Source organism: Chelonia mydas, chromosome 4 (assembly GCF_015237465.2).
Source record: "Chelonia mydas isolate rCheMyd1 chromosome 4, rCheMyd1.pri.v2, whole genome shotgun sequence".
Taxonomy (NCBI): Eukaryota; Metazoa; Chordata; order Testudines; family Cheloniidae; genus Chelonia; species Chelonia mydas.
Window position 1 is genome coordinate 69,800,680 of NC_057852.1, and position 27,833 is coordinate 69,828,512.

The following is a 27,833-nucleotide window of genomic DNA, read 5'->3' on the forward strand; positions in this document are numbered from 1 at the left end:
ATTGATCTGCAGTACAATGAATGTACATCATCTGGCCTTAGTAAAAATAATTAATAATAATACCAACAACATAGCACTTTACGAGCATTAACTAATTTATTTTCATAATAACCTAGTGTTGTAGATTAGGTGGTGGTTGTTTATTGATTGAGAATCTGAAGCAGAAAGGTTTGTCTCTCCCAAGACCACAGAGAGTCAGTATCAAACCCAGGATAAGAGCATAATGTTTTTGGCTCCTAGTCTAGTGTTCAGACCACTAGATCATGACTCTCTGTACTCCGATTAAACACTCTTGCTCTGCTGAAATTTGTGTAAAGTCTAAAGTGATTTTTCAATGCTGTACTAATGCTCCAGCACTGAGAAAGTAATGAGAGTAAGATTACCAGGCCCTTGCCATTGCTCTTCTAATTAAAACATCACCCTTATATGATGAACCTTACTGAGAACTAAGTGGGCACCTTTGAGCTTTTAAAGCAAGATGTTAACTTGCAGGGAGGCTTCCTATTAAGGAAGAGTGATGTAATGTCAGTGGAACACTGCCAGCTTCTCTCCACTCATTTTATTTATATTAGCTGCATACCAAAGGAAAATGCCCCACAAAACATGAGTGCTGTTTGCTATATTTAGCCAGGCCATCTTAGAAATACCAGGAGGTTCTGTTTCTATGCAATGGAAATAATTATAAAAAAGGTTTTCAGGGCATCTTATTTCAATAAAACAGGTTTGAGCGAGTGTGAAAGTGAAAACCCTATATTACAAGACAAGTTCCTGAGACACAGAACAACTCTGGGGTACCGTCTATTGTTTATTTTTTGGACAGGAGTTTTGCCTGTACTCCTGTACTGAAAAGCAATGTTTAAGATTAACATTTTAATTTAAAGGTATTACTGGGTACATATTTTTATCTGCCAGTAATAGAAACAACATGAATAGATACGATCTTAGTAGATTTAAAATATTATAGATAGAATATAAATGTCCTACCACTTAGCTTATGTAGCTAAAACAGAAACTTCATCTATATACCCAAATACAGTAATCTAATCTGACGTGTTTATATGTCCCTAATATGATGCATCTTTTGGTGATGTATAAAGTTAACCTATCATTAATCTGGGTCCCTCAAATATATTGTCCTGATTATCTTCTCTGTGGTTTTGTTAAACTACTGAAGTCCTCCATTTAATGAGCTACGGGATTCTTTTTTTTCTGGCTTTTTGTTTGTTATATGTACTCTAGTTGATGGCATTGATAGATAATCACAAGATTTCTTCCCAACTCTAACAATGTTGCTGCATGCTGCTGCTAACCAATTTTCTATTAATTTCACACCCAGATGGTGACCTTAGCTGGGTGGGTGGTCTATGAAACCATTGAGCCTCCATGCCACTCATTCTGCCCAAAGGAACATTCCTCATCTAAAATAGCTGGGCGTACATTGGTTTGCTACAGTGAGGAAACTGTTTTCTCAAGTCAGTTAATTATGTATTCAGTGTTTGTAGCTGTGTTGGTCCTAGGATATTAGAGAGACACGGTGGGTGAGGTAATATGTTTTACTAGACCAACTTCTGTTAGTGAGAAAGATAAGCTCTCAAGCGGTCACAGAGCTGAAGACCTGAAGAAGAGCACTGTGTAAGGTCAAAAGCTGGTCTCTCAATTAATTATCTGATGCATAACACAATTCACATCAGTTACTTACGTGGCATATAGGAAAGAGTTTTTTATTAATACATCTAAATGAACCCGTTATTTGAATAACTTGCTGAGAATCACCCCAGTGTGATTGTGAAGCAATGTGATATACTGCTATAGTTCAAAGAATTGGTTCAAGAGCTACCAGATGATTTCTCAGATCTGGGTTCATGAGGTCTGGATATGTCTGAGACAGTGTAGTTAGGTTTCAAGGAAAGGGTGAACAGCTGTCTGAACATCTTCCTGTTCATCATTTTAGAGTGAACCCTTGGTGGTGGTTTCTGAGAAAGCTACATTGTGTTAGTCTTCTGGTCAGAAGCAGGGCAAAATGGCAGCAAGACCCTTGTGGCACAAGGAAAATAAAAACACAGTGATCAGTTAGGACTATTGCAAATCAAGTTTTGTGTTTCTCTTCACATCTGGAAAGTGTTTTAGAACTGTGGAACTGCTTAATATACATAGAACGTGTTCCAACTGTGATAGCAAGTTACTGTAGCACATTTCCAAGTGTGTTGAAGATCTTTTCCCACTCAGTCATTCTAAGTAATTCATTAGGGAAGTGGATCGTGCTGCTAAATAATGACGAGAGAATATTTTAGGTCAATTAGAGGTCAAAAACATTTCCTCTAATTAGAAGTACGGTAATCAATCTGTGTTTTCCCTTTTTGTAGAATTCTTGTTGATTTTAAATACCAAAATTCAATTGTAAGAGAAAGTGGGGGTAAAAATGTTCCCATGTTCTTCAGATGGTATTTCTTAGAACCAGGCCCCAGAGGACCAAATATCTCCCCCAGGATAAAACAGCAGACATAACTAATATATGAAGTATTGCATGGACAGTGAGGATGATGTGCTAACACTTCTCATTTGGCACATTTTTTTTCTTAATTTAACTAGACAAAAGTAGGGTTTTTGGCATTTTAATATTCTTGAATCACTCTTTGAATATTTCTGGATTGATTTACTCTCTGGTGTTTTCAAAAATGATCTAAAAATGGCCTCAAATAGCACTTTCTTTAGGGCGTGAGAATACAATTAATGTGACAAGTCTTAGTGTATGGACTCATTAGAATCCTGGCATGCAAAATAGAAGAAGTGCGGAGAAATAAATGTAGTTGCAACCGAACAAAAATACCTATCAGTGCAATTTGTCATCAAAGTTGGGTGTCCGAACACACTTCAGGATGTACAACTGAACTCATTATGGAGGACAACTGCTTCTTTGCCTTTCCTTATATTATCCTCTCTACTGTAAGAACAATAGTTAATGATCTCTTGTACACAGCTGAAAGCATTAGATCTGCTGTCAACAGCACCCTTACTCTTCAAGGTGTACGCTTCCCCCCATTTCTCTGTGATTTTTTCTGGTGCCTTTCTCTTGATTTTTTTTTTCCTGTTCCACATAAAATTATCAGAATACCACTATATGGAGGGATGGACAAACCAGTTTTGAACTACTCTGAATTTTAGTTTAGCTCAAACCAACCCAACTCTAAAACTTCTTTTAAGGTTAAAATAAAGTTCAGCTAATTTTTAAAGTTTCCAGAGTACCACTGGAAAGGGCAGAAGGTGATTTGGTGCTTATCCATTTGCACACATGGAGGAAGGACATTGTCATCCATGCTAGCCCTCACTCTGGTACAGCCCCAGAACTTCTTTAGTCTCGTCTTCTGTATCCTGCAAACCTAAAATTCCATTTTCAGTGTAGACGTGTGGGCTGCTAATCAAAGTGCAGTTTTGTAAAGTTCTTCTGTTCTCTGTCTCAGCTATTTATAAGGTGGTAGGCAACTGCTGAGAGTAATTGTCATGGCATTTAAAGAGAGGATGTGCATCTATGAATAGAAGACCATGGCTTCACTAGAAAAAGGTGTGTTTTTACATCATCAGCTTTCCTGTTGTAAATCCTGATGGAGACAAGGCACAGCTAGTTTCTACCTTGATTTAAGTAGTCTAAGTCAAACCTGTATCAACTGAGGTTTACCTCACCTGGCTACACTATGGTAAAACCTAGCTGTACCTTGTCTCCACTAGGATTTACATCAAGAGAGACCTCTTGAGTTATGATCATACTTTTTGGAGTAAAGATAAAGTCCAATATACTGTCTCTGAGAGCAATATCAGATGCTTCAGAGGAAGGTACAAAAAACTCAGTAATAGGCTCCATAGATGTGGATTGTTCTTTCTTCATAATCCCTGTCAGATCATGGTTGGAATATGCCTTGAAGCATGAGTTTAATAATTTATAATTAAAAAAAAAAAGCCTCTTACAAAACACCTTTCACACTGTCAAGCTCAAGGCTAATAAAACTGGGCTTGTGGGTTTTGGGTTTTGGGGGGGGGGGTGTTAATAGAATTATAGAAATCAGCTATTTTCATACTAGATTATAAAGTCCACTCCTTGTAATGCAAAATTGTTCCATCCAGCATGTTAGAGTAATGGGGGGAATGCTGTTCATTATTTTTTCCAATATTTATAGTTTTGCAGCTTTCTTTAAAAGCATCCCATGAACAGGATTATTGCCCAGAAATCACTGAAAAGGAGTAAGAACATAATTAAGGCTAAGATTTAGTCATAGGTATTTTTAGTAAAAGTCATGGATAGGTCAGGCAGTAAGCAAAAATTCACTGCCCGTGACCTGTCCATGAGTTGTCCTATACACCCCTGACTAAATCTCGGGTGCTCTGGAGTGGGGGTTCTGGGGGTACCACTGGTGCTCTGGGGCAGCCTGGGGAGCACACATCCCAGGACTGCCACTGGTGCTTGAGGGGGCAGGCAAAGCCTGAGACCACTGCTAGTGCTGGGGGGAGAGGGCTGCAGGCCGAGACTGCTGCTGCTGCTCTGGAGGGCGGGCGGGCGCACTGGCTTAAGAAAGCCCCAGCAGTGGCTGGTGTGGCTGTCCCGGGGGCTTCCTGAGCTGCTCGGATGGCCTTGGGGTCAGCCGCACTAGCCACCACTGCAGAAGTCATGGAGATCCTGGAAAGTCCTGGAATCTGTGACCTCCATGACAGACTCGCAGCCTTAAACATAATTTAACACAAATGTATAACCTGTCCCTCTTGTGCTAAAATAAACACTTCTGGGGTGTGTGTGTGTTTGTACTTTGTCTAGTCCATTTTTAAAATGTTTCCAGGTCATGTGGCTTACCTGAGAGCTTTACACCAGCTGGATAGCTCAAGGGGATAAGCACTGGTCCTTTGAACCTGACCAGCCCAGCCAATGTTCAGGTTCTACCTTGGACAAAAATTGAGAAAAGGTTAGATGGCATATAGAATCATAGAATATCAGGGTTGGAAGGGACCTCAGGAGGTCATCTAGTCCAACCCCCTGCTCAAAGCACGACCAGTCCCCAACTAAATCATCCCAGCCAGGGCTTTGTCAAGCCTGACCTTAAAAATTCCTAAGGAAGGAGATTCCACCGCCTCCCTAGGTAACGCATTCCAGTGTTTCACCACCCTCCTAGTGAAAAAGTTTTTCCTAATATCCAACCTAAATCTCCCCCACTGCAACTTGAGACCATTACTCCTTGTTCTGTCATCTGCTACCACTGAGAACAGTCTAGATCCATCCTCTTTGGAACCCCCTCTCAGGTAGTTGAAAGCAGCTATCAAATCCCCCCCCTCATTCTTCTCTTCTGCAGACTAAACAATCCCAGTTCCCTCAGCCTCTCCTCATAACTCATGTGTTCCAGTCCCCTAATCATTTTTGTTGCCCTCCGCTGGACGCTTTCCAATTTTTCCACGTCCTTCTTGTAGTATGGGGCCCAAAACTGGACACAGTACTCCAGATGAGGCCTCACCAATGTCGAATAGAGGGGAACGATCACGTCCCTCGATCTCCTGGCAGTGCCCCTACTTACACATCCCAAAAATGCCATTGGCCTTCTTGGCAACAAGGGCACACTGTTGACTCATATCCAGCTTCTCGTCCACTGTAACCCCTAGGTTCTTTTCTGCAGAACTACTGCCTAGCCATTCGGTCCCTAGTCTGTAGCGGTACATGGGATTCTTCCGTCCTAAGTGCAGGACTCTGCATTTGTCCTTGTTGAACCTCATCAAATTTCTTTTGGCCCAATCCTCTGATTTGTCTAGGGCCCTCTGTATCCTATCCCTACCCTCCAGCGTATCTACCTTTCCTCCCAGTTTAGTGTCATCTGCAAACTTGCTGAGGATGCAATCCACACCATCCTGCAGATCATTAATGAAGATATTGAACAAAACCGGCCCCAGGTCCGACCCTTGGGCACTCCACTTGATACCGGCTGCCAACTAGACATGGAGCCATTGATCACTACCCGTTGAGCCCAACAATCTAGCCAGCTTTCTGTCCACCTTATAGTCCATTCATCCAGCCCATACTTCTTTAACTTACTGGCAAGAATGCTGTGGGAGACCGTGTCAAAAGCTTTGCTAAAGTCAAGGAACAACACGTCCACTGCTTTCCCCTCATCCACAGAGCCAGTTATCTAGTCATAGAAGGCAATTAGATTAGTCAGGCATGACTTGCCCTTGGTGAATCCATGCTGACTGTTCCTGTTCACTTTTCTCTCCTCTAAGTGCTTCAGAATTGATTCCTTGAGAACCTGCTCCATGATTTTTCCAGGGACTGAGGGGAGGCTGACTGGCCTGTAGTTCCCAGGATCCTTCTTCTTCCCTTTTTTAAAGATGGGTACTACATTAGCCTTTTTCCAGTCGTCCGGGACCTTCCCCAGTCGCCATGAGTTTTCAAAGATAATGGCCAATGGCTCTGCAATCACATCTGCCAACTCCTTTAGCACTCTCGGATGCAGCGTATCCGGCCCCATGGACTTGTGCTCGTCCAGCTTTTCTAAATAGTCCCGAACCACCTCTTTCTTCACAGAGGGCTGGTCACCACCTCCTCCCCATGCTGTGCTGCCCAGTGCAGCAGTCTGGGAACTGACCTTGTTCATGAAGACAGAGGCAAAAAAAGCATTGAGTACATTAGCTTTTTCCACATCCTCTGTCACTAGGTTGCCTCCCTCATTAGGTAAGGGGCCCACACTTTCTTCTTGTTGCTAACATACCTGACAAAACCCTTCTTGTTACTCCTAACATCTCTTGCTAGCTGCACCTCCAGGTGTGATTTGGCCTTCCTGATTTCACTCCTGCATGCCTGAGCAATATTTTTATGCTCTTCCCTGGTCATTTGTCCAATCTTCCACTTCTGGTAAGCTGCTTTTTTGTGTTTAAGATCAGCAAGGATTTCACTGTTAAGCCAAGCTGGTCGCCTGCCATATTTACTATTCTTTCTACACATCGGGATGGTTTGTCCCTGTAACCTCAATAAGGATTCTTTAAAATACAGCCAGCTCTCCTGGACTCCTTATTGCTAGAATCTGTCCATCTTTTTGTGGATTCTCCATCACTGAAAATTTTTAAATCAAGGTTGGTTAGTTTTCTAAAAGATCTGGTCTGGGAATTATTTTAGTGAAGTTCTATGGCCTGTGTCATACAGAAGGTCAGATTAGAGGATCACAGTAGTCCCTTCTGGCCTTGGAATCGATGAAGCTTTGATGCTGTTCAATACAAATTATTGTCCCTGGCTGTTCCTTAGGAGAAATTTCTGTCTGCGTTGTGCCTGGTTCTTCATTTTAGGCCAGTCATCATGTTATATCTGCCACTGCATGTGGGGGGAAGGGAAATTCACTTGCTTCTACTACTCTCCCCAGGCCACAAGCTGGATTTGTTTAATTTACAGCTAAATAGGTTCCAGATCGGTTTTCCACAGGTGAAAAGCCAATCAGTTCCACTTATGCATTATAGGAACACAATGAATGTTTGTGTTTTTCATCATAAGCTTGTTTGTGCCAATAAAACAAAAACCCCACACCTTAAATATACTGTTTCCAGTATTACAGCTCCCCTATTGTGCAATTTATTCCAGTTTTTGTAATAGGGCCTCTGCAGCAAATAAGCCCTCTGTTGAAAGCTTACTTAATGGCTTAAGTGGTAAGTAATATTTTAGGTGGACCATCTGCAATGAAATGGGTTTTATCCTTAACAATTGGTACAAAAGAAACTCTGTGTCTTGCTATCCCACATAATAATAAGAGAGCTTTTTAACAAGATAATGAATGGTCTTATAATTAGTAATTAAAGAAAAAATTGATTTAAATTCTCACTGCAAATGGCCTTCACTTATTTGCCATGACAGTCCTGTTTTAAACTATTTATTGCAGATGTTAAAAGGAAATTGAATCATTTTGAGTGCCCCTTTCCAAGTATATATTCATTCAGTATATAGCATTTACCTTTCTGACTGTAGATTATGCAGAATGTCCTGTTCAGAAGAAGGGTTTATTCTGGGTACAAGAAGCTTTTTGGTTCCAGTGCAGCTAATTGTCCGTTTGTGTTGCTATTTGTCTGTGCCCAGAAATTTTTGCTGATTCAAGTTTTGGTGGGTTTTTTTGTTTTTGTTTTTTGTTTTTTTTTTATAATTAGTGGTTATCCAGGACACAAAGCCCATTGGAATGTCAGGTTCAGTCAGGCTTTAAGGCTAAAGAAGCCTACTCTGTCCAGAGGGGCAATCACATTGTAATCCAGCCCCTGTTTCAGATATTGGAAAAGAATGCTAGGGAAGCAGTGGGAGGTGTGCAGTGTTTCTCAGCTCCATGGAGGAGGCAACATCCACCTCAGATAACTAACAACTGGAGGAGGCAATGGGCTGCACTCTCAAAGGACATCAAAATCTGGGAGAAAAAAGCCCCCCTGTGAATCCTCAAAAGCCTCAGCAAGAAAGCTCCAGTCCATAATGCTGCAGTAACCTCTGAGGCCCAGAGGAGAGGTTTAGAATCTGCAAAGGACTGCATTATCTCCTGCCATCTCTCTTTCCACTAAGTATACACTCAAAGCACAAGCTGATTCTTTCTGCACCAAACCCAACTATCCTTGGGATCAGCTGGGCCAAGTGCAGAGCCATGTTACAGCGGGAAGGGAATACAAGACCCATCACTGAGATGTAACACAGACCCAAGATTTGGTTGAGTTAAAATTAAAAGTTGTTTAAATAAATGTCATTTAAAAATTGTGAGAAAGTAAAATACTAAGTAGGACAATAGCGTTAACATCAGTACTAGGAATCCCAATGTTCTGGGGAGTGAGGTGGAGAACGTGTTAGGTTCTTGAAAGTTAATTATTGTTTCTTGTTTTCTCTCTCCTTTCCATCTCTCCTAGAAATAAGTACATGCTTTTGATGGGGTTATTCTTATATTTATAAAAGGAGTTTCTTAAGAGTGATATGGTTGATTGGAACTGCAGGGCATGATGATAAAATGGTTCTGGCATCCAGCATGAATAAGCTGACATTCTCATAAAAAGAAAACCTCAACCACATATAATGACTGTATAACTTCTGTTGGTAAGAGAGACACGCTTTTGAGCTGCACAGAGCTCTTCTTCAGGTCTGGGAAAGATAAGATCAGCCTGAGAGCTTTAATTCATAACTTTGCTAGACACTTAAATTCATGGACTCAGTGGAGACACTGGCTTTATCTCATTACAACATCATCACTTCCACACTGACCTTCCTTTGTCTTATCACTGCAGAGGTGTTAGTTGCCCACTTCATCGTGAATGATTTCTTGCACCATGAGTTAAGTCCGTATGTTTAACAATCTCTTTCACCTTGTATTTAGCTGTGACACTCTGATTACCTTTCCCACACCTGAAGAAGAGGTGTAACTTAAAAGCTTGTCTCTTTCACCAGAAGAAGATGGCCTGGTAAAAGATATTGCGTCACCCACCTTCTCTCTACCAACTATATGAGACTAAGGCTATCTCTACATTAACACTTTTGTTGGTATAACTTTGTCACTCAGGGGTGTGAAAAAACACCCCACTGAGCAACATAAATTACACCGACAGAAGCACTGTCCGCACTGGCGCTATGTTGGTGGGAGATGCTCTCCTGCTGACATAGCTACGGCCCCTCGTTGGAGGTGGTTTAATTATGTCGATAGGAGAGCTCTCTCCTGTTAGTATAGAGTGGCTACATGAGCGATCTTACTGTGGCACAGCTGCATTGGTACAGCTGTGCCACCATAAGCTCGCTAGTGTAGACATGGCCTTACATGAGGTAATGATCCTCAGCAAATAAAGGTGCTTCAGAACATCTCTGATTTCTGGGTCCTGGAAGGCTGATGAGGAGGTAATGAGTTATAGTGCTTTCTCACAAAGGCCTGGAATTAGATTCTTAGCCATTAGATTAATCTCAGATATTTGTTTTCATTAAGTTATCTTATCAACTAGCTGAGATGCAAACTTGCAGCTACAGTGTATATTCCATTGATCAGAAGCTTCTTACAACTCTACCGAGATATTCATTCCATTTCTTCTTTTTAAAGATAAAGACACTGGAATTGAGATAATCAACTAACTTCATTAATCAGCGCATGTTACAGTTGCCAGGCATCTGGTTTTTGACCAGAATGCCTGGTCAAAAAGGGTCCCTGGCAGCTGCTGACTGGTTTGCTTAAAGTCCGGTCAGTGGTGCAGTGGGGCTAAGGCTCCCTGCCTGGCCTGGCTCTGCATGGCTCCTGGAAGCAGCCAGCATGTCCGGTTCCTATTTGCAGGGGTGGCCACAGTGGTTCCATGCACTGCCCCCAGCCCAAGCACTGGCTCCGCAGCTCCCATTGGTTGGGAACCGTGGCCAATGGGAGCTGCAGGGACAGCGCCTGTGGGCATGGGCAGCACACAGAGCCCCCTCACCCTTCCGCCTAGGAGCCAGACATGCTGGTTGCTTCCAGGAGCCGCACAGAGTCAGGGTAGGCAGGGAGCCTCCATAGCCCCACTGCGCTGCTGACTGGGAGCCTCCTGAGGTATGTGCTGCCTGGCCGGAGCCCTCACCCCTTCCTGCACCTCAACCCCCAGCCCTGAGCCCCCTACCAGAGCCCACACCCCCTTCTGCATCCAAACTCCTTCCTGGAGCCTGCACACCAATCCTTGGCCGCACCCCAGAGCCCACACCACTGGCCAGAGCCTGCATCCCCTCCCACACCCCTGCCCCATTCCTGAACCCCTCCCGCACTCCAAATCCCTTGGCCCCAGCCCAGAGCCCCCTGCACCCTGAACCCCTCATTTCTGGCCCCATTCTGGAGCCTGCACCCCCAGCTGGAGCCCTCACCCCATCCCTCTGCCCCAGCCCTGTGAAAGTGAGTGAGGGTGGGGGAGAGCAAGCAACAGAGGGAGAGGGTATGTAGTAAGTAGGGGGCAAGGCCTCGAAGAAAGGGCGGGACAGGGGCAGAGCCTCAGGAGGGAGGTAGGGCAAGGGTGTTCGATTTTCTGTGATTAGAAATTTGGCAACCCCCACCCATCTCTAAATTGAATCTGGTAAATTCTGGATGTCCTGTTACTTAGTCAAGCACTATATAATTTTAATGAGTTCTATGTGCATCAAAGTGAAAATTTGCCCCACTAAATCTATATCAATTGGATGGCACTAAGTCTTTGAAGAAAGCAGTCCTACCTCCTGGTCTTGCTTACTGTACATGAAAATGAAATCCAACGGACATACCATTAGACACAGTCTTTAGCTGTCCTTGTACTATAATCAATGTTAAAGGGAGTAGAAGACCAGTTGGTCCATTGCTGTGCTAATCTAGTTGTAAGTTCAAGCAATGGTTCTTTTACCAATAACCGTGCCTCACTATCTATAAGTTATGCTTTTCTCCCCTCAACAGTATCACTTAATGCCTCCTGCTCAGTTTTTCACCTTATATGTCAGTTGTAAGGGACTCATAGCATTGCTTAAGTGACACTCTTGAATTACAAGTGCAGACTGCAATGTAAGATGCCAAACTCGTTTTCTGATAGTAGCCCCAACAGGGGCATTAAGTTCAGTTTTACTTGTAAAGCTATATTGTGTCTTTGACTTGTTAAACAATGAATGCACACAAAAGCACAATTTCCTCTCTTTCTGAACCCAGGCTGAATTTGTTATCTTACTGGTACATGTTTTGAAAAATGTCCTTACAGAGTTAGAGATATGAAAAATGGTTCCTGTCTGTGAAAGCACTGAATGGCAACGTCTTGTGTCTCAACAAGTACTGGCAATATCACTACTGCTGGTTTCCTTCGGATAGAAATTAACTTGATGCCTTTTGACAGATAACCAAACAAAAATGGAAAATGGGCACGAGTACAATGCCACTTTTTAGGACAAGTTGGGAGAGTCCTTAATAGTCAAACTAGGGCAAAATTTCCTTATAAGAGAGTTCACAAACAATGTTGCTACTATGTAGATGTTTTACATTTGTTGTCTTGTTGTCTGAGGTTTTGCCTAATGAGGAATCAAGCTTATTTTCAAAGTATCCTCTATTACAGTGCATTGTATTAATAGTAGAACATTCTGGGTTTCTTTTGAGTAGATTGTTTACATAAGCTCTTTTTCTCTCTTTTGACTTGAATTGGATGTTTGTTTATAAACAGTAATACAGTATCCATGGAAAGTATTGTTCAATTGCATTTGAAGATCTTTACCAGCAAATTTTGTGTGTTGAAGAAACAGAGGTTGGTGTGGCAAAACAAATCTGGAAAGTTTTTCAGTTGTGGGGATTGTTCCTAGCTGTCCAGAATGAGGACCAAATTTGACCCTCAGTTATATACATGCATCCTCATTGAAGTCTGTGTAAGGAAGGACAAAATTTTGCCCTGAATATTTTCATTTTAGCATGTACGTTGTCATTGATCTTTCACTTATCATTCAAAGCCTACCGGCATAGGAGCCTTTCTAGGGAAATTAAACAGGCTGGTATTGTTTCTTGGAATGCAGGGTATCATTCAGCATCAAGAGGCTTGGTGCTTCAGTATAAAATGTTTACGCTAACATGACCTGAGGGCTCTGTCTGCATTGAGCACAGTCCAGTTTTGGAAATGTTGCACCTTTGTTTTAAATCTTCCCCTTTCTTTGTCAATCTTCCTTGTCATGTAACCATTTTAAATTTATACACATCTTTTTCAAAATGTGAAAATATTAATTTACCATCCACAGTGTAATTGGATGCAGTCCTGCTCACTACAGCAACCTTAGTAGAAGGGTAGTTTTTCCATTTTTAAAATGGAGGTATTGCATTATTGATAAAACTCACGAAACACACTGCCCCCTTGAATGAACAAATGTTACCTCAAAATGCAAATCCATTTATCTGGCATTGATCTCAGCTGTTAATCTAGAAAACTGGCTGAGCATCTTTCACTAAGTAGTGGTTCATTCTAGGAAAAAAGTATCAGAGGGGTAGCTGTGTTAGTCTGAATCCACAAAAACAGCGAGGAGTCAGGTGGCACCTTAAAGACTAACAGTTTTATTAGGGCATAAGCTTTCGTGGGTAAAAAACCCACTTCTTCAGATGCATGAAGTCACAAAAGCTTATGCCCTAATAAATCTGTTAGTCTTTAAGGTGCCACCGGACTCCTCGTTGTTTTTCTAGGGGAAAAAAATTTCAGTCAGTCCCTCCTCCACCTCAGTCCATTACTATGTTTAACACAGTTCGGTGAATCTCTGTTAGGTGCATTTCAAAGAGCATGTCCATAGGAAGACTGTGAAGTGATCAATCTGCTTTGACTCTCAGAAGAACTCCAGATGCAGTATCTGTATGTAGGGAGGCAGAAATGAGTTACTGTTTTTCAGTACTTGAAGTAAATTAGACTTGTTCCTCTAAACAGAGACTACTCTCCTTTCTCTTTAAAATTATCTATCTATCTATCTATCTATCTATCTATCTATCTATCTATCTATCTATCTATATAATCTTGTTCAAAAAGATTTGCAAGGGGTTTGATGACTTCATATTACACTTATATGCACATATTACACAATACACAGGATTGTAAAACATTCAGTAAACTTCAATGCATTTATTTAGTTGTGTTGAGATACAAAGGCTAGACCGTTTTCCAATCTCTGCAGTGTATTTCTATTTACTGAATCTTTAACTTCATGCAGTGTAAGTGTGGATCCCACTGTTGGGGTGCATGAGCCTCATGTGCAAGGTCAGGGTCTTTTAAACAGTAGTGTCCATCACGGCTACACATACACCCTGTGCTTCCTTGTGCTCTCATTAGAGGGCATTTAAGGGTGGGCAGCCGCAACTCTTCCTCAGGTCCTTCTTGGTAGCGAGATGGAACCTAACAAGTATCCGACCCACTACTGTGATCAGAGACTTCAACTCAGTTTTTGAACTAGGTTTTTTTTTTTTTTTTTTTGTTCAGTTTGGTTTGGGGGTTTTTGGAAGAAACTTCATCTTGAGACTCCCTTTTCCTCAACTTGGACATTTTAAAAAAAGAAAATTATACGTTCCACTACACTATCCGTCCAGCAGGATGCAGTGTTTCATATCAACCGTCACACCTCATGGGTTCAAACCCTTCCTGTCCTATGACAGACTGATTCCCATCAATGTTGGACACAGCCAATGCCTTTTCAACCTTGGAAAGACCCACGTCTCAGATAGGTACTCTGCGTGCAAGTCAATCTCCACATGAACCTACAAATCCAGGGATATTCAGCTCAAGATACACCTGCTAGAGCAGTCCTTGTGAGTCAGTTTGGGCCCAGAGAGGGTAGTAACTACCGGAATGTGGCCAGACAAACCAGCATCAATTCTGCCTTGAATAGACACCATACCCCAGGATAAGGCAGAGAAAAGAGGGCAAGAGGAACCACTGTCAAAGCCAGCACTGGCAACTTCCACACTGACCAACTCAGCACTGACAGTCTCAGCATCAGCAGCCTTGATGCTGGAAGCCCTGTCACAGGCTGCCAGCAGACAACCTCGGCAACGAAATCAGCACCTGTGGCCACTAAAAGGTGACATCAAGAGACTGAGCTGGAGGGAGCTCAAACATAGCTCCAAACAGGGAGCATAGTCCTGAAGAGATGAATCATCCAAGGGCAGAGCCTCCAAGCCCTCCACCAAAACTGGAGAGATGCAGTGGAAATGAGACCCAGTACTGATACCCATGAATAAGCCTGGCAATGAGCTGAGATGCATTCTGCAAGACTCAATGTGCCTTGCAGAGACATCCTCCACACCAAAGCAACAACCAGTACCAGGGCCAATACCAGTATCATGTCAGCATACAGCACCACCACTGAAAGAAGAGCTCTTCACTTCACCATCCTACTCCTTTTCTCCAGTGTTGAGCAGGGATCCCTGTCCCCTGCCTTTTGAAAGCAATCTTAAGGAGCATACCAGGTGGCTTTCATTTAGAGTTCCATCTCAGCTGGGGGGTGAGTGGCACCAAACCAACCAGCTTCTAGCTGGCTGGTGTCCCTATAGCATGCCACTAAGACTGTGTCGGCCCTACTGAGAACTATCATAATTTGGGTCCAGGAGCAGATATCCCTCCGAAAGAGGAGGAGATCCTGTTCCTTCATGGCCTCATTAGTCAGGCCACCCACACAAGCTGGACAATGGCCCCCATGAGCAAGACGTAATGGAGGGACATCAACAACTGACCCCTAGCTCTACACAAGATGTCATCCTCACCAGATGAGATGGTGGTGCCTGTCCCAGAGCCAGCAATCAATGGCTTCAAGGCATTCCAGGATCTTCTGTCTCACCTTGCAGAGACCCCAGATATTGAAATGACATTGATACAGGAAAAATCCCACAAACTTTTTTTTTATATTTTAAGCACTGCAACTCCAGCCCAGGATCTCATTCCCTTTCCATCAGAGGGTCCTGCAGCTGACCAAACCCTCGCCATTCTTTCTCCTTCTTCTAAACAAGTGAAGAAGAGGTACAGATGCCTCCAAAAGGCTTTGAATACTTCTATGCCCACCCAATTTGAGGGCTTCTGGTTGTTTTGGCAGTATAGGAAAAGTTCAAGTCCACAGAAGGCCTACTTAAGGACAGAAATCCTAAGAAGTTGGGTCTATTTGGATGCAAGGTATATTAATTTGCCTCACTGCATCTCCAAGCTGAAAAGTACAGGGCTCTGTTTACTATATATGATTTTTTTCACCAGGAAGAGGGTCACCTTTTTTCTGTTACATAAAGCAGCAGCAGATGGTATCAAGCCTAGAATATGCTCTTCCCTTGTTCTCCCAGATAGACCTCTTGGTGAACTATGAAAAATCATCTCTTGACCCATCACAGAAGATAGAGTTCATAGAAGCTTTGATCAACTCCAGGTCCACAAGAGCATATCTTCCCGAGGACAGGTTCTTTTTCATGCAGTCGATAGTATGTTAAATGGAATCAAACTCTACTGTGATGGTATGGACTCATCTGGGGCAGCTAGGCCACGTGTGTGCATGCACTTACATTATGTCCTGTGTCAGACTTCTTCTGTTGGCTCTATGATGGAACTCTGGCTCAGATCGATCTATTCCCCAGCAAAACACCAAATGAACAAGAAAGACCTGACCCCGCCTCAGATTGTCACTGAGATGGTTGCAGGAACCCAAGAATGTATATAAAGAGGTTCTGTTCACAGCTCTTCCCCTTGAATGGTTGCTATGGAGGTCCATTATAGACCCAATATTCATTCATTGGAGATCTCCCATGATAGACCTGATTACCATCATCAACAATGCCAAGTGCCAAAACTTTTGTTCCAGAGGGGCACAAACCTGAATAGGTACCAGATGCCTATCTTCTACCTGGTCTCAAGGCCTTCTCTGTGCCTTTCCATTGATTCCCCAAGATAATATCCAGGATCAAATGAGATGAAGCCACAGTCATCCTTGTAGTCCTTACTGTCCAAAGCAATTCTGGTTGAAAGACAGGCCACAGATGTCCACCCAAACACCTGGCCAGCTTCGAGTGCAAGCAACATCCTCTGCCTGCTTCAGGAATGTGCCAGTTTCTCAGATCTGCAAGGCCACAATGTGGCATTAATTCACTGACTTTTTGTCAAGAGTTATGAGTTGGACTTTGGCATCAGCCCTGACAGCCACCAAATTCATGGCGACAGTACAACAATCACTGACTGATGCAGCGGATACTTCACTCCCACCATCCAGAGGGGACACTGCTTGCCACTCACTAAACTGTGATCCACACTAATACATAGTTGACGAAGAGAGAATGGTTACTTACCCTACAGTGACTGTGGTTCTTCAAGATGTTGTACTCAGTGTAGATCCCATGACCCCTCTCTGTCCCTGCTTTTGCAGATTTCAGTTACTGTGGGCTTTGAATTGCGAAGGAGCTGAGGGAAGGTCGTGGCCATTCTGCCTTTAAAGCCCTCATAGAGGAGTATGATGAGGCACAGGTCACATGTGCAGCCCTGACAGACCTGCTGTGAAAAAGAGTTTAATTTCGCATGCATGAGGCACATGTGCACCCCAACTAATTACATCATCTCAAAGAACCACAGCTACTGCAGGGTCAGTAACTGTTCTTTTTCTGAGAAGGGAGAAGGCAAAGCAGAATTGCTGGCTGCCTTCCCAGGTAAAGTACTGTCCTATCGTTTGTACACAGTTCATTTTCATTTACATCATATAGTAATAATAATGCCTACCTCTTATATTACACTTTTCATCAGTAGATCTCAAAGCACTTTACAATAGAAGTCAGTATCATTGTTCCCATTTTTTTCCAGATGTGGAAACTGAGGCACGTGGAGGGAAGTGACTTGTCCAAGGTCACCCTGCAGGCCACTGGCAGAAATGGGAATTAAACTCAGCTGTCCTGAGTTCTACCACAGTGCCCTATCTGCTAGGCTATACTACCTCCCCACTGTTAGTGTTAGTCACTAGTTTAAGCTTGGCCTCTAGTCAAGGTATGTCTCCTGGACCAAAGATTCTATACATAAAGTTCATTTTCAACGTCTGATGCTTTGTCATATTTTATTCAACCGGCTACTACCAGTATGCATGAATGTACACAGGTACACCATACGTAATTACAAGGAACGTCCACCCAAATACCTGAGATCAGTATTGAGCCACTTGTAATAGTTGGTGCAGATTAGTATGTATATTGTGGTTGTCAATATGTTGTCTGAAGAAGGCTTTGATGGTAGCATGAGGGATTCACTAACTTCATAATGGAGAAAACAGTCCTCCTAGGCAATTAGAGTACTCAGCTTCCAGTTCCCATAAGCTTTGCAGCTACATATTTTCATTAAGCAAAGCAATAAAATAATTATACTTATTTATAAGTGAGCTGTCTTTCATTTCGGTAATTTGTCTTGGAAGGGGCAGAGAGGAAAAAAAAGTTGTAGAAATATCTGAGACGTAATAATCTCTTCTTGAAACTTGGTATATGTACATTAAATAAAGCATTGCTTAGTTACAGAGAGTGTAAGAATTCTCACAGTTAATTATAACTCTTCAGCACTCAGAGGTATAAAACAAAAGAGTGACAACTTGCAGCACACACACTGCTCCCAGAAGCAAGTGTATTTCCAGCCTCAAGATTATCACACCCTCTATCATTAGAAACTACTAGTGGTGTGAAGAACATAAATCCTAATTCTTAGAAGCAATACAAGCTGAGTTTCTTCCTCCCCCGGTCTCTCTCTTTCAAGGCAGAGTTGCAGAGCAGGTGAAAGACCATCCAGGGAAGACTTAGTAATGGAGGTGAAAAAAGACCATGCCTTCTGCTGTCATTTTAGACACAGTTATTAAGAGCTGAGCCCTCTTCTCCAGATGGCTCTGAGATATATACAGCAGAAACTAGCTTGTGTAGAATAGAACAGTAGTTTATACTTGTTATATAGAAAAGTTGTAATGTTACTGCACTATGTCAATAGTAAATTGGCAAAAATTAAGTATTGTGGACAGGGTAACAGTATGCACATTTACATTAAGAACTGAATAACCTTCATAATGTATTAGATTTCCCCTATTGTTGTTTAGGCCCGTGCCCTCGTTCATATTAAAATATTACTACTTCTCGCTGTTACATTGTGTCTGTGTGTGTGTAAATATGTTTTTTTCAGTGGCTTATAGGTCTTATTTTTTTCATGTTGTCTTTAACTCTGTTATCATAGCTGTTGGAGCGTAGGCAGAGATATATACACGTACAAATCTATAGCAAGAATTTCCAACATTAGGCAGGAAATAACTGACAAATATCAGAATAAAGCTGTTGAAATCCCTTTATAGATGGTCATGTCTGAGTTCAAATGACTTGCTGAATGTCCATTTCCCCTCCACCTCCAATGTGATTATTTTATAGTCGATTTCGCCTTTTCACGGAGGGAATTTTATTCAGAAGTTACTTTTGATTTTTCAGTTTCTGTAATTAACTCGTTAGATAAAACTGTAGGTAAACCTCAAATAAGTCATCAAAAATAAGTATGTGAAAATGTTATGGGTTTTTTCACTGTGTTTAAAGAAGTAGATGTAAAATATATGTGACCGGTTCTATGAAAGTGTGCCTATCTATTACGCTGGATTACTAAACACACCTTAGTTAGCTGAGATAGGATCATGTTGTTATAACTAAATTAGTTTTGTTTGTGTCTTCCTAGTCCCTGAAGTTTTTCTTTATCTCCATAGTTGCTTCACTATTGCTGCTAATAATGGAAGAAGCACTGGTACAGATTGGCCACAGGTGGCGTATTTTTAACTACTGTGTCTAGATTTGCACTGAGTAAGGTTAGATGATGTGGTGCAACAGTGTTAAACACTAGTGCCCCCTCTCCACCCTGATGCTCCCAAAATTATTAGCACCAGTGCAATAGCAACAATGGGATTTTTTTTTAAAAAAAATGCTGGATGACATTACTCTAGGATGCGTCTAGCGCTAGAAAACTTAGTACCAGTCTTACAGCAACAGAATAGCTGCAAAGATGCCTAATACAGGGATCATGCATTTTTACCATTGTGGCATGAAAACCTGCTCAGAGTAGGATCTTTCCTTTACCCAACATATAGATTTTCATAACACCCTGGATTTAAAGCCTGATCCTGGTTTACACTAGCACTTCCGTCATTACTAACACTGATATAGCTGCATCATTTAGCAGCAGTTGCTGTAAAACAGGTAGTAATTAGCATTGACAAGGCCCAAGATGGTCACTGCTATATTGTGCCACTGTTCGAAAGATGAACACATGACTTTGTAATTTAAAATAGAAAAGTTTCAATGCAGCACAGGATACCTTTTGTTATGGCACATGCTTGGTGAAAAGTCTCTGTTTGAGAGTGTTAAACTTCTTCCATACCTGGCACAACATATATAGTTAGGTACATTTCTATTTACTTTTTTGGCCTTAGTCGCACTATAATACATTAAAATGATGGGGAAAATGAAGTAAAATTTGTATGAAAATGAAAGTAAAAAATGTTAAAACACTTCTATGACCATTAGACAATGTGCCCAAAAATAGTTAAAATGCACAATTTGGAAGACACAAACTTGAAAAGGAAAACCCCAAAAAAAATTTTAAAAAAAGGTTTTTTTACTCATCTATCCAAGATGGCTTGGTATTGCTGCTGGAACTCTGCCATTGACTGGGAGGGTCAGATGACCGTATGGGCTAAAAAGAAAGCCTCAAGGCAAAATAGCTCAAGCAGTAGCTCTTTCAGGTTAAGGGACATTCAAAGAGTATTAAAAAAAAAACCTAAAGATCAGCCTTAACCCAAACCTAACATCAAAACAATCTGAACTCAGCAGGATTTGGATACTATATGTTCAACATTCAAAAAAATGAATAGAAGATTCAGAACTCTGTAGTGAATAACTCCGAAGTGTTTTACACAACTATATCAAAAACAGTCTGGTAAAAAAGAGCTAATCTGCTACTAACAAATAAAGTATGTACTGTATGTGGGGTAACTCTCATTTCTAAACCAAGCTATCTTTGTGATATGGTTTTACAAAATAGTCAGACCCTTCAAAACCTTGATTTTTTTTTTCAGTACTGTCTCAAAATACCTTGTGTGATTAATCTTAAACTTCTGTCCCCCTCTTTACAGCCAAACAGTCTCCTTTTCTAGACACCACACGTGAAATTTCAGGCCGAAAATATTTTGAGTACTCTGGGGAGCAGGAGTATCAAAATGAATCTTATAATGGAAAGTAGGTTACAAATGTAACTATGACATCATGATCATTTCTAATACCAGAAGTATGCATCCATTATGATGTTTGTCATACATACATATTCCATGCATTCAATAGACTCTGCACTAAAATCTCTGGTTAAATAATGACCTAAATTATATCATAAATGACACACTGTATATAATATTGTAAAGTATTTATATGTGAAATATCCTGAAAAGGTGCATGTGCACATAAAACCACAAAGACATCTGGAGCGTTCAGACAAAGTTACAATTCCCAGCTGGGACAAGACAATTGTTAAGCTAGTAAAACAGATGAGTTTTAGAATTAAGACCACACACAGCAAAGTTTGATCTCTGCTTTGATAAGGGCCTTATTGAGGTTGTAGTGCTGCTAAAGCAGGGCTATTAAAGGAGATTGACAAACTACCTTAGTGGTCTTTAGTCTCAAGATTTTTTTTACAGAAGTGCATACTGAAGGAGCAATTAACAGGAAAGCAGCAATGTAAATGGTCATTTAAGCAATTGTACAATAAGCAAAAATATGTACAGGATCTGATTGTCATCCGTATTGAGTGTCTATAGTTCCTATTGACTTCATTTGGAGTTCTGGGTGCTCAGCGCTTCTGAATGTCAAACCTACAGTCTTTACAGTTATGTGAATGTGAAGAAGTTCTGTATTTTTACTGTAAATAAGCCTATCTCCCATTGGTATGGTGTCATGAGTCCAGTTAGCAGAGCCCTAGAGCTTTAGTTCCTCAGCTGCCTCCTGATATGGTAGAGTTATGAGGCTTAGTTAAGAATAAAAGTTGTAAAGAGTACAGATATATTAACAGCTGTCAGTGGAAAAGCTGGGACTAAAACTCATGGTTTCCTGGTATGCAGCTTAGTTCACCTTTCCCTAGGTTGCAGAAAATTATGGGGGAAGTTTCATTCACTCCCTCACAAATGTGTGGGAAGGCTTGACAGAGCTGTCAAATGTGTGTCACCTCATGGGAATGACACATGATTAACAGCAAGCACAAGCTAGGGCATTTAGATTTCTAGCAACCTGATTGTGGCTGCAGTTGCTTAGATATTTGAACACCATAATAAGAGAGACAGAATTGAGGCCCTTTTAAAAAAAAAAAGTGACCCTTAATACTAGGACTATTGCAATTAATATATTAAGTTCAAATAAAATTAACAAATGACCCACCGGCACCCAAATAAAAATCAAACTTTTTTTAAAATTCAAAAGGGTCTTAATTTCTATTGTGGCATTAGCTGAAAATAAGAGTACTAAGAAGATCACAAAAAGGACTTTGCTTGCAGTATTTCCAGGTCTGATGAAACAGGGAGCTACCCCATCCCAATCTCCAGACCAAAAAAGGTTTCAATCTGTTGGGGAAAGCCTTAAATAAGTATTCAAACCAAATCTCACAACTTCATCGAGGTTTTCCATCCCAGCAGGGATTCATGGCTTTATTAATTAGAAAGCTTACAAATGGTCCTTTAGCTACAGTTAAGTGTTGTATCAGTTTAATATCTGATGTGCGTTCTTGCATGGACTTTGCTGGCAAGGAGATAGACTTAAGGATCAGATACGCAAATAGCTCTGACTTCCATTGGCTTCTAAAATTCCAGGTGACAAAATAGAGCTCAGTGTCTAGATAATGAAGTTGTCTCTTTATTTTAATCCTCTCCTCTCCCATCACCACCCCTCTGATTAACGTTTTCTTCTCATGCAGGGACCCTCTAAAACTACAACAACTGCAGAACCAAATTCGTCTGGAACAAGAAGGTGGTCAGCGGTACCATCACCACCAGCAACATCAAAACCCTCCTCCGTCTCCTCCTTTTCCTCCTCCCCCTTCTTTCCAGGAGCTGGTGTCCAGCCAGTCTGTCAGTTCTCCTGTGCAAATGAGCGTTCTCAACTCCCACACTTCCCCCACCATGCAGTCATCCAGCACCTTCAACTATGCCCGGCCTAAACAGTTCATTGCTGCTCAGAACATCAGTCCTGCTTCAGGTTATGTAACTCCTTCATCTGGGTCTTCCACATCCAGCCTTCCATCCCCTATGTCTCCAACTGCCTCTCAGAAACAATTTGGCAGAGCACCTGTTCCCCCTTTCTCCCAGCCATTTGCTCCGGAAGGAGAGTACCTGTGGTCTCCATCTTCCTCTTCACCCCCTCCCCCACCTCCACCAGTCTTTAGTCCAACTGCAGCGTTTTCAGTTTCTGATTCCTTCCCACTTCCCCCACCCCCTCCTCCTCCTCTCCCTTCCTCAGTTTCCTCACCTTCCCGCAGTCTTTCTCCAACTGCTAGATTCTCTAACTCCAGCCAGTCTCCAGCAGCGTTCCTCAGCTCCATGTTACCATCCCAGCCACCGCCTATATCTGTCAATGCACTAGGACTTCCAAAAGGTGTTATGCCTCCGTGAGTATAAACAGCTAATGAACTTCTTACATTTAATTTTATTGTTTATTAATTGTATTGGTTCTCCATTTTGATAGCTTTTTGGGCTCTCTGCACTGTGGCTAACTGAGAGGGCGTGGGGGGATGACTGATTCTTGAATCAGTGGAAGGAATTGCAAGGAAATCACCCTTCTGGCCAAAGGTCTTGCAGTCACTTTCATAAGGTGATACTTGGCCTCTGACTCTAGTGATTTCTCTAGATGGAGGAATGTCAGGGAAGAAGACACTGATCAGAAATATGCTGTATTCTGCTTATGGAACAAAGCTGCAGAGATGGAAAATGAAGGGGCACAATGGCCTACTGATATTTGGTTATCTTTTTTTTTCAGGGGAGAGGGGAGAGAGAGGACGTGGTGCTGGGGATTTGTAAGAACTGTGTTTAAAAAAAACAGGAAAAACATCACAGACTACATCAGCTCCACATATTTTCCCTCCCTTTTGTCTCCCCTCAAGGCTAAAATATTGTTCTGGAGCATGCCAAAAGCCCAGAGTAGTTCAGTTTGTCTTTCCATTGGCACAAGATTCTCATTCCATTGTTGGAGAACAAAGAGAAATGATAAAGAACAAAAAATGAGAATAGCTGGATCCAAGGCTTATTTATAACTTTGTTTAAGGGCTTTCTAAACATGTCCACAGTATCAAGATAACTTGCTCAGCTATAGATTTGGTGCTGTAGGAACTTCTGTTATTTTACTCCAAGGCACTTTTGGAAAAATTCTGTCAGTTACTCAAAGATATTAATGAATTTGTCTGCAATATAATCAAAACGTAATTTTAATTTTAACATTTGGTGATGTTAAAAGATCTATTACATAATTCAAAAATCAACTTGTTCTGTCTCTAACTTTTAGTTTCATTTTTCTCTTTTCCTACCAAATATCTTCTTTCCTACTACTGTATGTTATCATATCCTTCCTTAGTCTTTTTCAGTGTCTGTTTCCCCTTTGTCTTGTTTAACAGTATTCTTCGTCCCGTCATCCTTTATCTACTCTGCCACTCTTTCATGTGTTTTTTCTCTCCTTTCTTTCCCCCAAGTTCTTTCAGTCTCTCAATTTCCATTTTTCTGTATTCCCAAAATTTCTAATTTATTGTCCCATCCCTTCTTGCCACCTCTGTTTCTCCTTCACTTCTCCTTTATCATCTCTATCTTTCTATGGTGCCCATTACTGTAGTACATGAGCACCTCCTGGTCTCTAATGTATTTATACTCACAACACCCCTGTGAGGATATCTCCCATTTTACAGATGGAGAACTCAGGCACTAAAGGGGCTGAATGACTTGGCCAAGGTCAAACAGCAAGTTGGTGGTGGAGGGAGGAACTGAACCCAGGTCTCCCAAGTTCCAGGCTAACACCACAACAATTAGACCCTCTCTCCTATCCCTTTTATTCACTTTATTCACTTTTTTCTCAGCTCTCACCCTCCACTCACTCCAGTGCATGGTTGTTGCCTGCCTGCATTGGTCTCCATAGACAGAGCTGGTGAGTAGTATAGATGAGACTAGACTGAGCAAAATTAATTGACTGCCAGTCAGCTCCAGGGATGTAGGAGGAGCAGAAGCCGGTCAGCTCTGCAGCCTGCAAAAGGGAAAAAGCCTGGATGATCAGCAGTCCAATCCTGGCCTGTACTCCTTTCTATCGCCCTGCTATTGATGTCCATTGATTCTGAAAGGAAGACACTGTTTCCTTGGTAAGACACTGTAGTGTGGTCATCTGGGTGCTGAACATGGAGTCGAGATTGGGCACTTGTATTTTCAACTCTGACATGCATCTTGAGCAAGTCATTTAATTTCTCTGTCTCCATTTCCCAATCTATTAAATGGGATTACAAATGATATGTTACGCGTTGCTGAAAATGAACTAGTCAAAGTGTGGAATGCATTCTGTAGACGGAAATGAGCAATATCTTTATCAATATTGGAGAGTCCAGTATAAGACAAGGTCTAAAGTAATGGGATTTTAGCTTTAAAATAGATTTTTACTACTACATACATCAGTGGCAGTAGGGTTGGATCCTTGATTGTTTTTTAAATACTTTATATTAGCTACCTTTCTTACCAACTGCTTTTATTAAGAGAGAGAGCATTCTTGCAGCAAACTTTACGGTTACTTTCAATGCCTTCCCCTCGCTCTTGTTTTTTTATTGCTGGTATTTCTTTGCCACTTTCCTAGTGTACTTGAGGATCAGATATTCACAGCTCATGTTTGTGTGTATGGTCTTCACATGATAGTTCACCCTATTCTGCCTCTATTGTGGCTTCCTGTGACAATGGTAGTCAAAGACCTGAAAAAAAGAAAAGGGAATTTTTGAACTGCTTAGTCTTGTGTCAGAATCTGTAATATAACCTAAATAACTTGCCACCCAGATGAGCTGGAATTCTTGTGGAGTACTTTTAAAAGTGATACTTCTTGGTGTTCTGATTACATTGGTATATATTGTATATTTGTAATATTTCTTTGATGCTCTCCATTTGAATGTAATGAAAAAATATTATTAATTCAGATTCAGAACTGGCTGGAATATTTTGGCATTTTTTCATCAAAAAATTACTTTTTGATTAAATTGAAATTTTCACAAATTTATTTCCATTGTTGTTGAAGGTCTTAGTGTTCGATTTTTAAAAACTGAAAATGGGAAAAAAGGGAATTTTTTGTTTCATTTTGGTGGGCAAAATCCTACTTTCTCTCATTTCTTTTTAACTTATTTTCCACTAGGGAAAAAAGATTCTGAATAGGGAATATAAAAGAATGAAAGTGACTTTTTTCCCCCACTGAAACAAAAAAATTGAAAATTTTTGAAAAATGTTCAAAAAATGTTTGGACTTTATCTAGCCAAAATATGACGGAAAATATTGAATAAAATGAGGGAAAAAATGCATTTATTTAAAAAAAATGTTCATGAAATATAATTACTTGTTTTGGACCAGCTCTATCCAAGATTCAAGCAAAGCATGTAGCCCCCCACAACTCTTTTGCGTAGGGGCCCCCATTTCACAGCCACAGTCGAGCATGCAGCCTTCTCTCCATTTCCCCTAAATGGATTTGCTGTGCCAACTGGGTACAAATATGGACTAGAGAATAAGTAATGTGTCTAGATTTGGCGGGGTGTGTTTGTTTGTTTTTGGGTAGGGTTACGGACAGTGCTTAATTTGTAATGAGAGGTGCTGGGGCTCAAGTTATTAGGTGCTGGGGCTCAAGAAATTTTTCTTTACATTCATAACTGGGGCAGTAAGCCCAGAGGTGCTGGGGCTATGAACTGCCAAGCCTAGAGGTGCCAGGGCTCAGCCCTGTCAAGCCCTGGCACAAATTAAACATTGGTTACAGACAAAAGGATGGAAGTTTCCTGTAAAACAGAAGGCAAGAGAAACATGTGAAATGAAGTAGCCCAAATAAGGTCAAAGTGTCAAAGGAGACATCCTGATCTCTCATGATTCTGACGTCAGCATACAGCAACTCTTATTCCACTCCCCAATTCCTGTTTGCTCTAGCTCAAACGGGAATTAATTCATGGAAGTCCTATGACCTGTGTTATGCAGGAGGGCAGACAACATGATCACAGTGGTCACTTCTAGCCATTTTAACTATGAATCTAGGAATGAATTACGTGGCATGGAAATATGAGCAATAAATAACACACTGGGTTGAAATGATAATGGGATGGGATTCCCATGAGTTAGGGAGCCCCCAGAGGCTGTGGGTTTGGCAGCAGCATCTGAACTGGTTTGTTCAATATGGTTTCTAGTTGGATGGTTTTGATGAGCTAGTTTGCTGCCAGTATATAGGTTAATAGTCTGACTGTCCAGAACTGTGAGAAACAACAAAAACCAATTGACTAGATTTCTGGGTCTACTTCACAAGTGTCTGACGTTCAGGTAAAATGAAGAACAGCTCTGGATATAGTAGTTCAGGATGGTCTGAACTTTTCAATGCTGTGGGCCAGATGTTAGTTTTGTGGGCCACATACAAATACTACCTTCGTGGGCCACATACAGAAATATCATTCCAGATTCTAGAATAAGATCCTTTTTTTAGGATTTATTAGCATTTAGCATTTCTGTGTAGGGTTAAGAAGTAATAAAATTAAATAGGAGACTAGCTCACCTTATCAAGATAGGGGTGCCCCCAGGAATATTTCAAATGGTACACATGTCCCTACCCCTTCTGACTTAGGGAGGAAACTCTGGCCAGGGCTTCACTGTGGTCAGTGCACTGTCTGTGCAGAAGTAAAATTCCCCCTCCCCACTGCCTACGGGAAGGGATGGGGTGCCAGCTGCACTGACCATAGGAAGGCAGGAACAGGGAGCCATGAGGTGAGAGGACAGGGAATCCAACCTCTCCCCACACCCAACTGGCTCTCAGGCTGCACAGACCCAGCAGCTGCTGCCTCCCCTCCTGACAATGCCTGGGACAATAGTGCAGGCAGCCCATGGCCAGGGACCCGCCTCCCTCACTGGAGGGTGATGGGTTGGGGTGCCCATATCCCTGCCCAAAAGGTGAGCCCTGCTGGAGTCCTGGTGCTGTGGGCTGGGAGGGGAGGGGACTGGAGGCCTCAGCACTTCCCTAGTCTTCAGCCCCAAGTGAGGCAGTTGTAGGGATGGAGGCTGCAGCTTGTATGCTGGGGCTTTCCATGAGGAGTTGGGTTGCAGGGGGCTACGTGGTACTGGTTCCCCTGCACAGTCAGTGGCACTGGAAGAACTGAAA

The 27,833-nt window shown here is 41.7% G+C and overlaps 1 protein-coding gene and 1 long non-coding RNA gene across 5 annotated transcripts in view; one reads left to right on the forward strand and one right to left on the reverse strand.

The window, feature by feature from the left end:
* The window catches only part of LOC102931710 (palladin), a 259,194-nt gene that overhangs the window by 176,811 nt on the left and 54,550 nt on the right, over window positions 1–27,833 (forward strand). For all 4 annotated transcript variants that reach the window (XM_037897506.2, XM_043545945.1, XM_043545946.1 and 1 more), the window contains one exon: window positions 22,405–23,094. In XM_037897506.2, coding sequence (XP_037753434.1) covers window positions 22,405–23,094 — 690 coding nt within the window. The remainder of the gene's footprint in view (window positions 1–22,404; window positions 23,095–27,833) is intronic.
* LOC122465697 lies at window positions 1,154–9,205 on the reverse strand. The gene is made up of 3 exons (XR_006290709.1): window positions 7,962–9,205; window positions 4,838–4,920; window positions 1,154–2,034 (listed from the first exon to the last, which is right to left on the reverse strand). It is a non-coding gene; the product is annotated as an uncharacterized LOC122465697 (long non-coding RNA).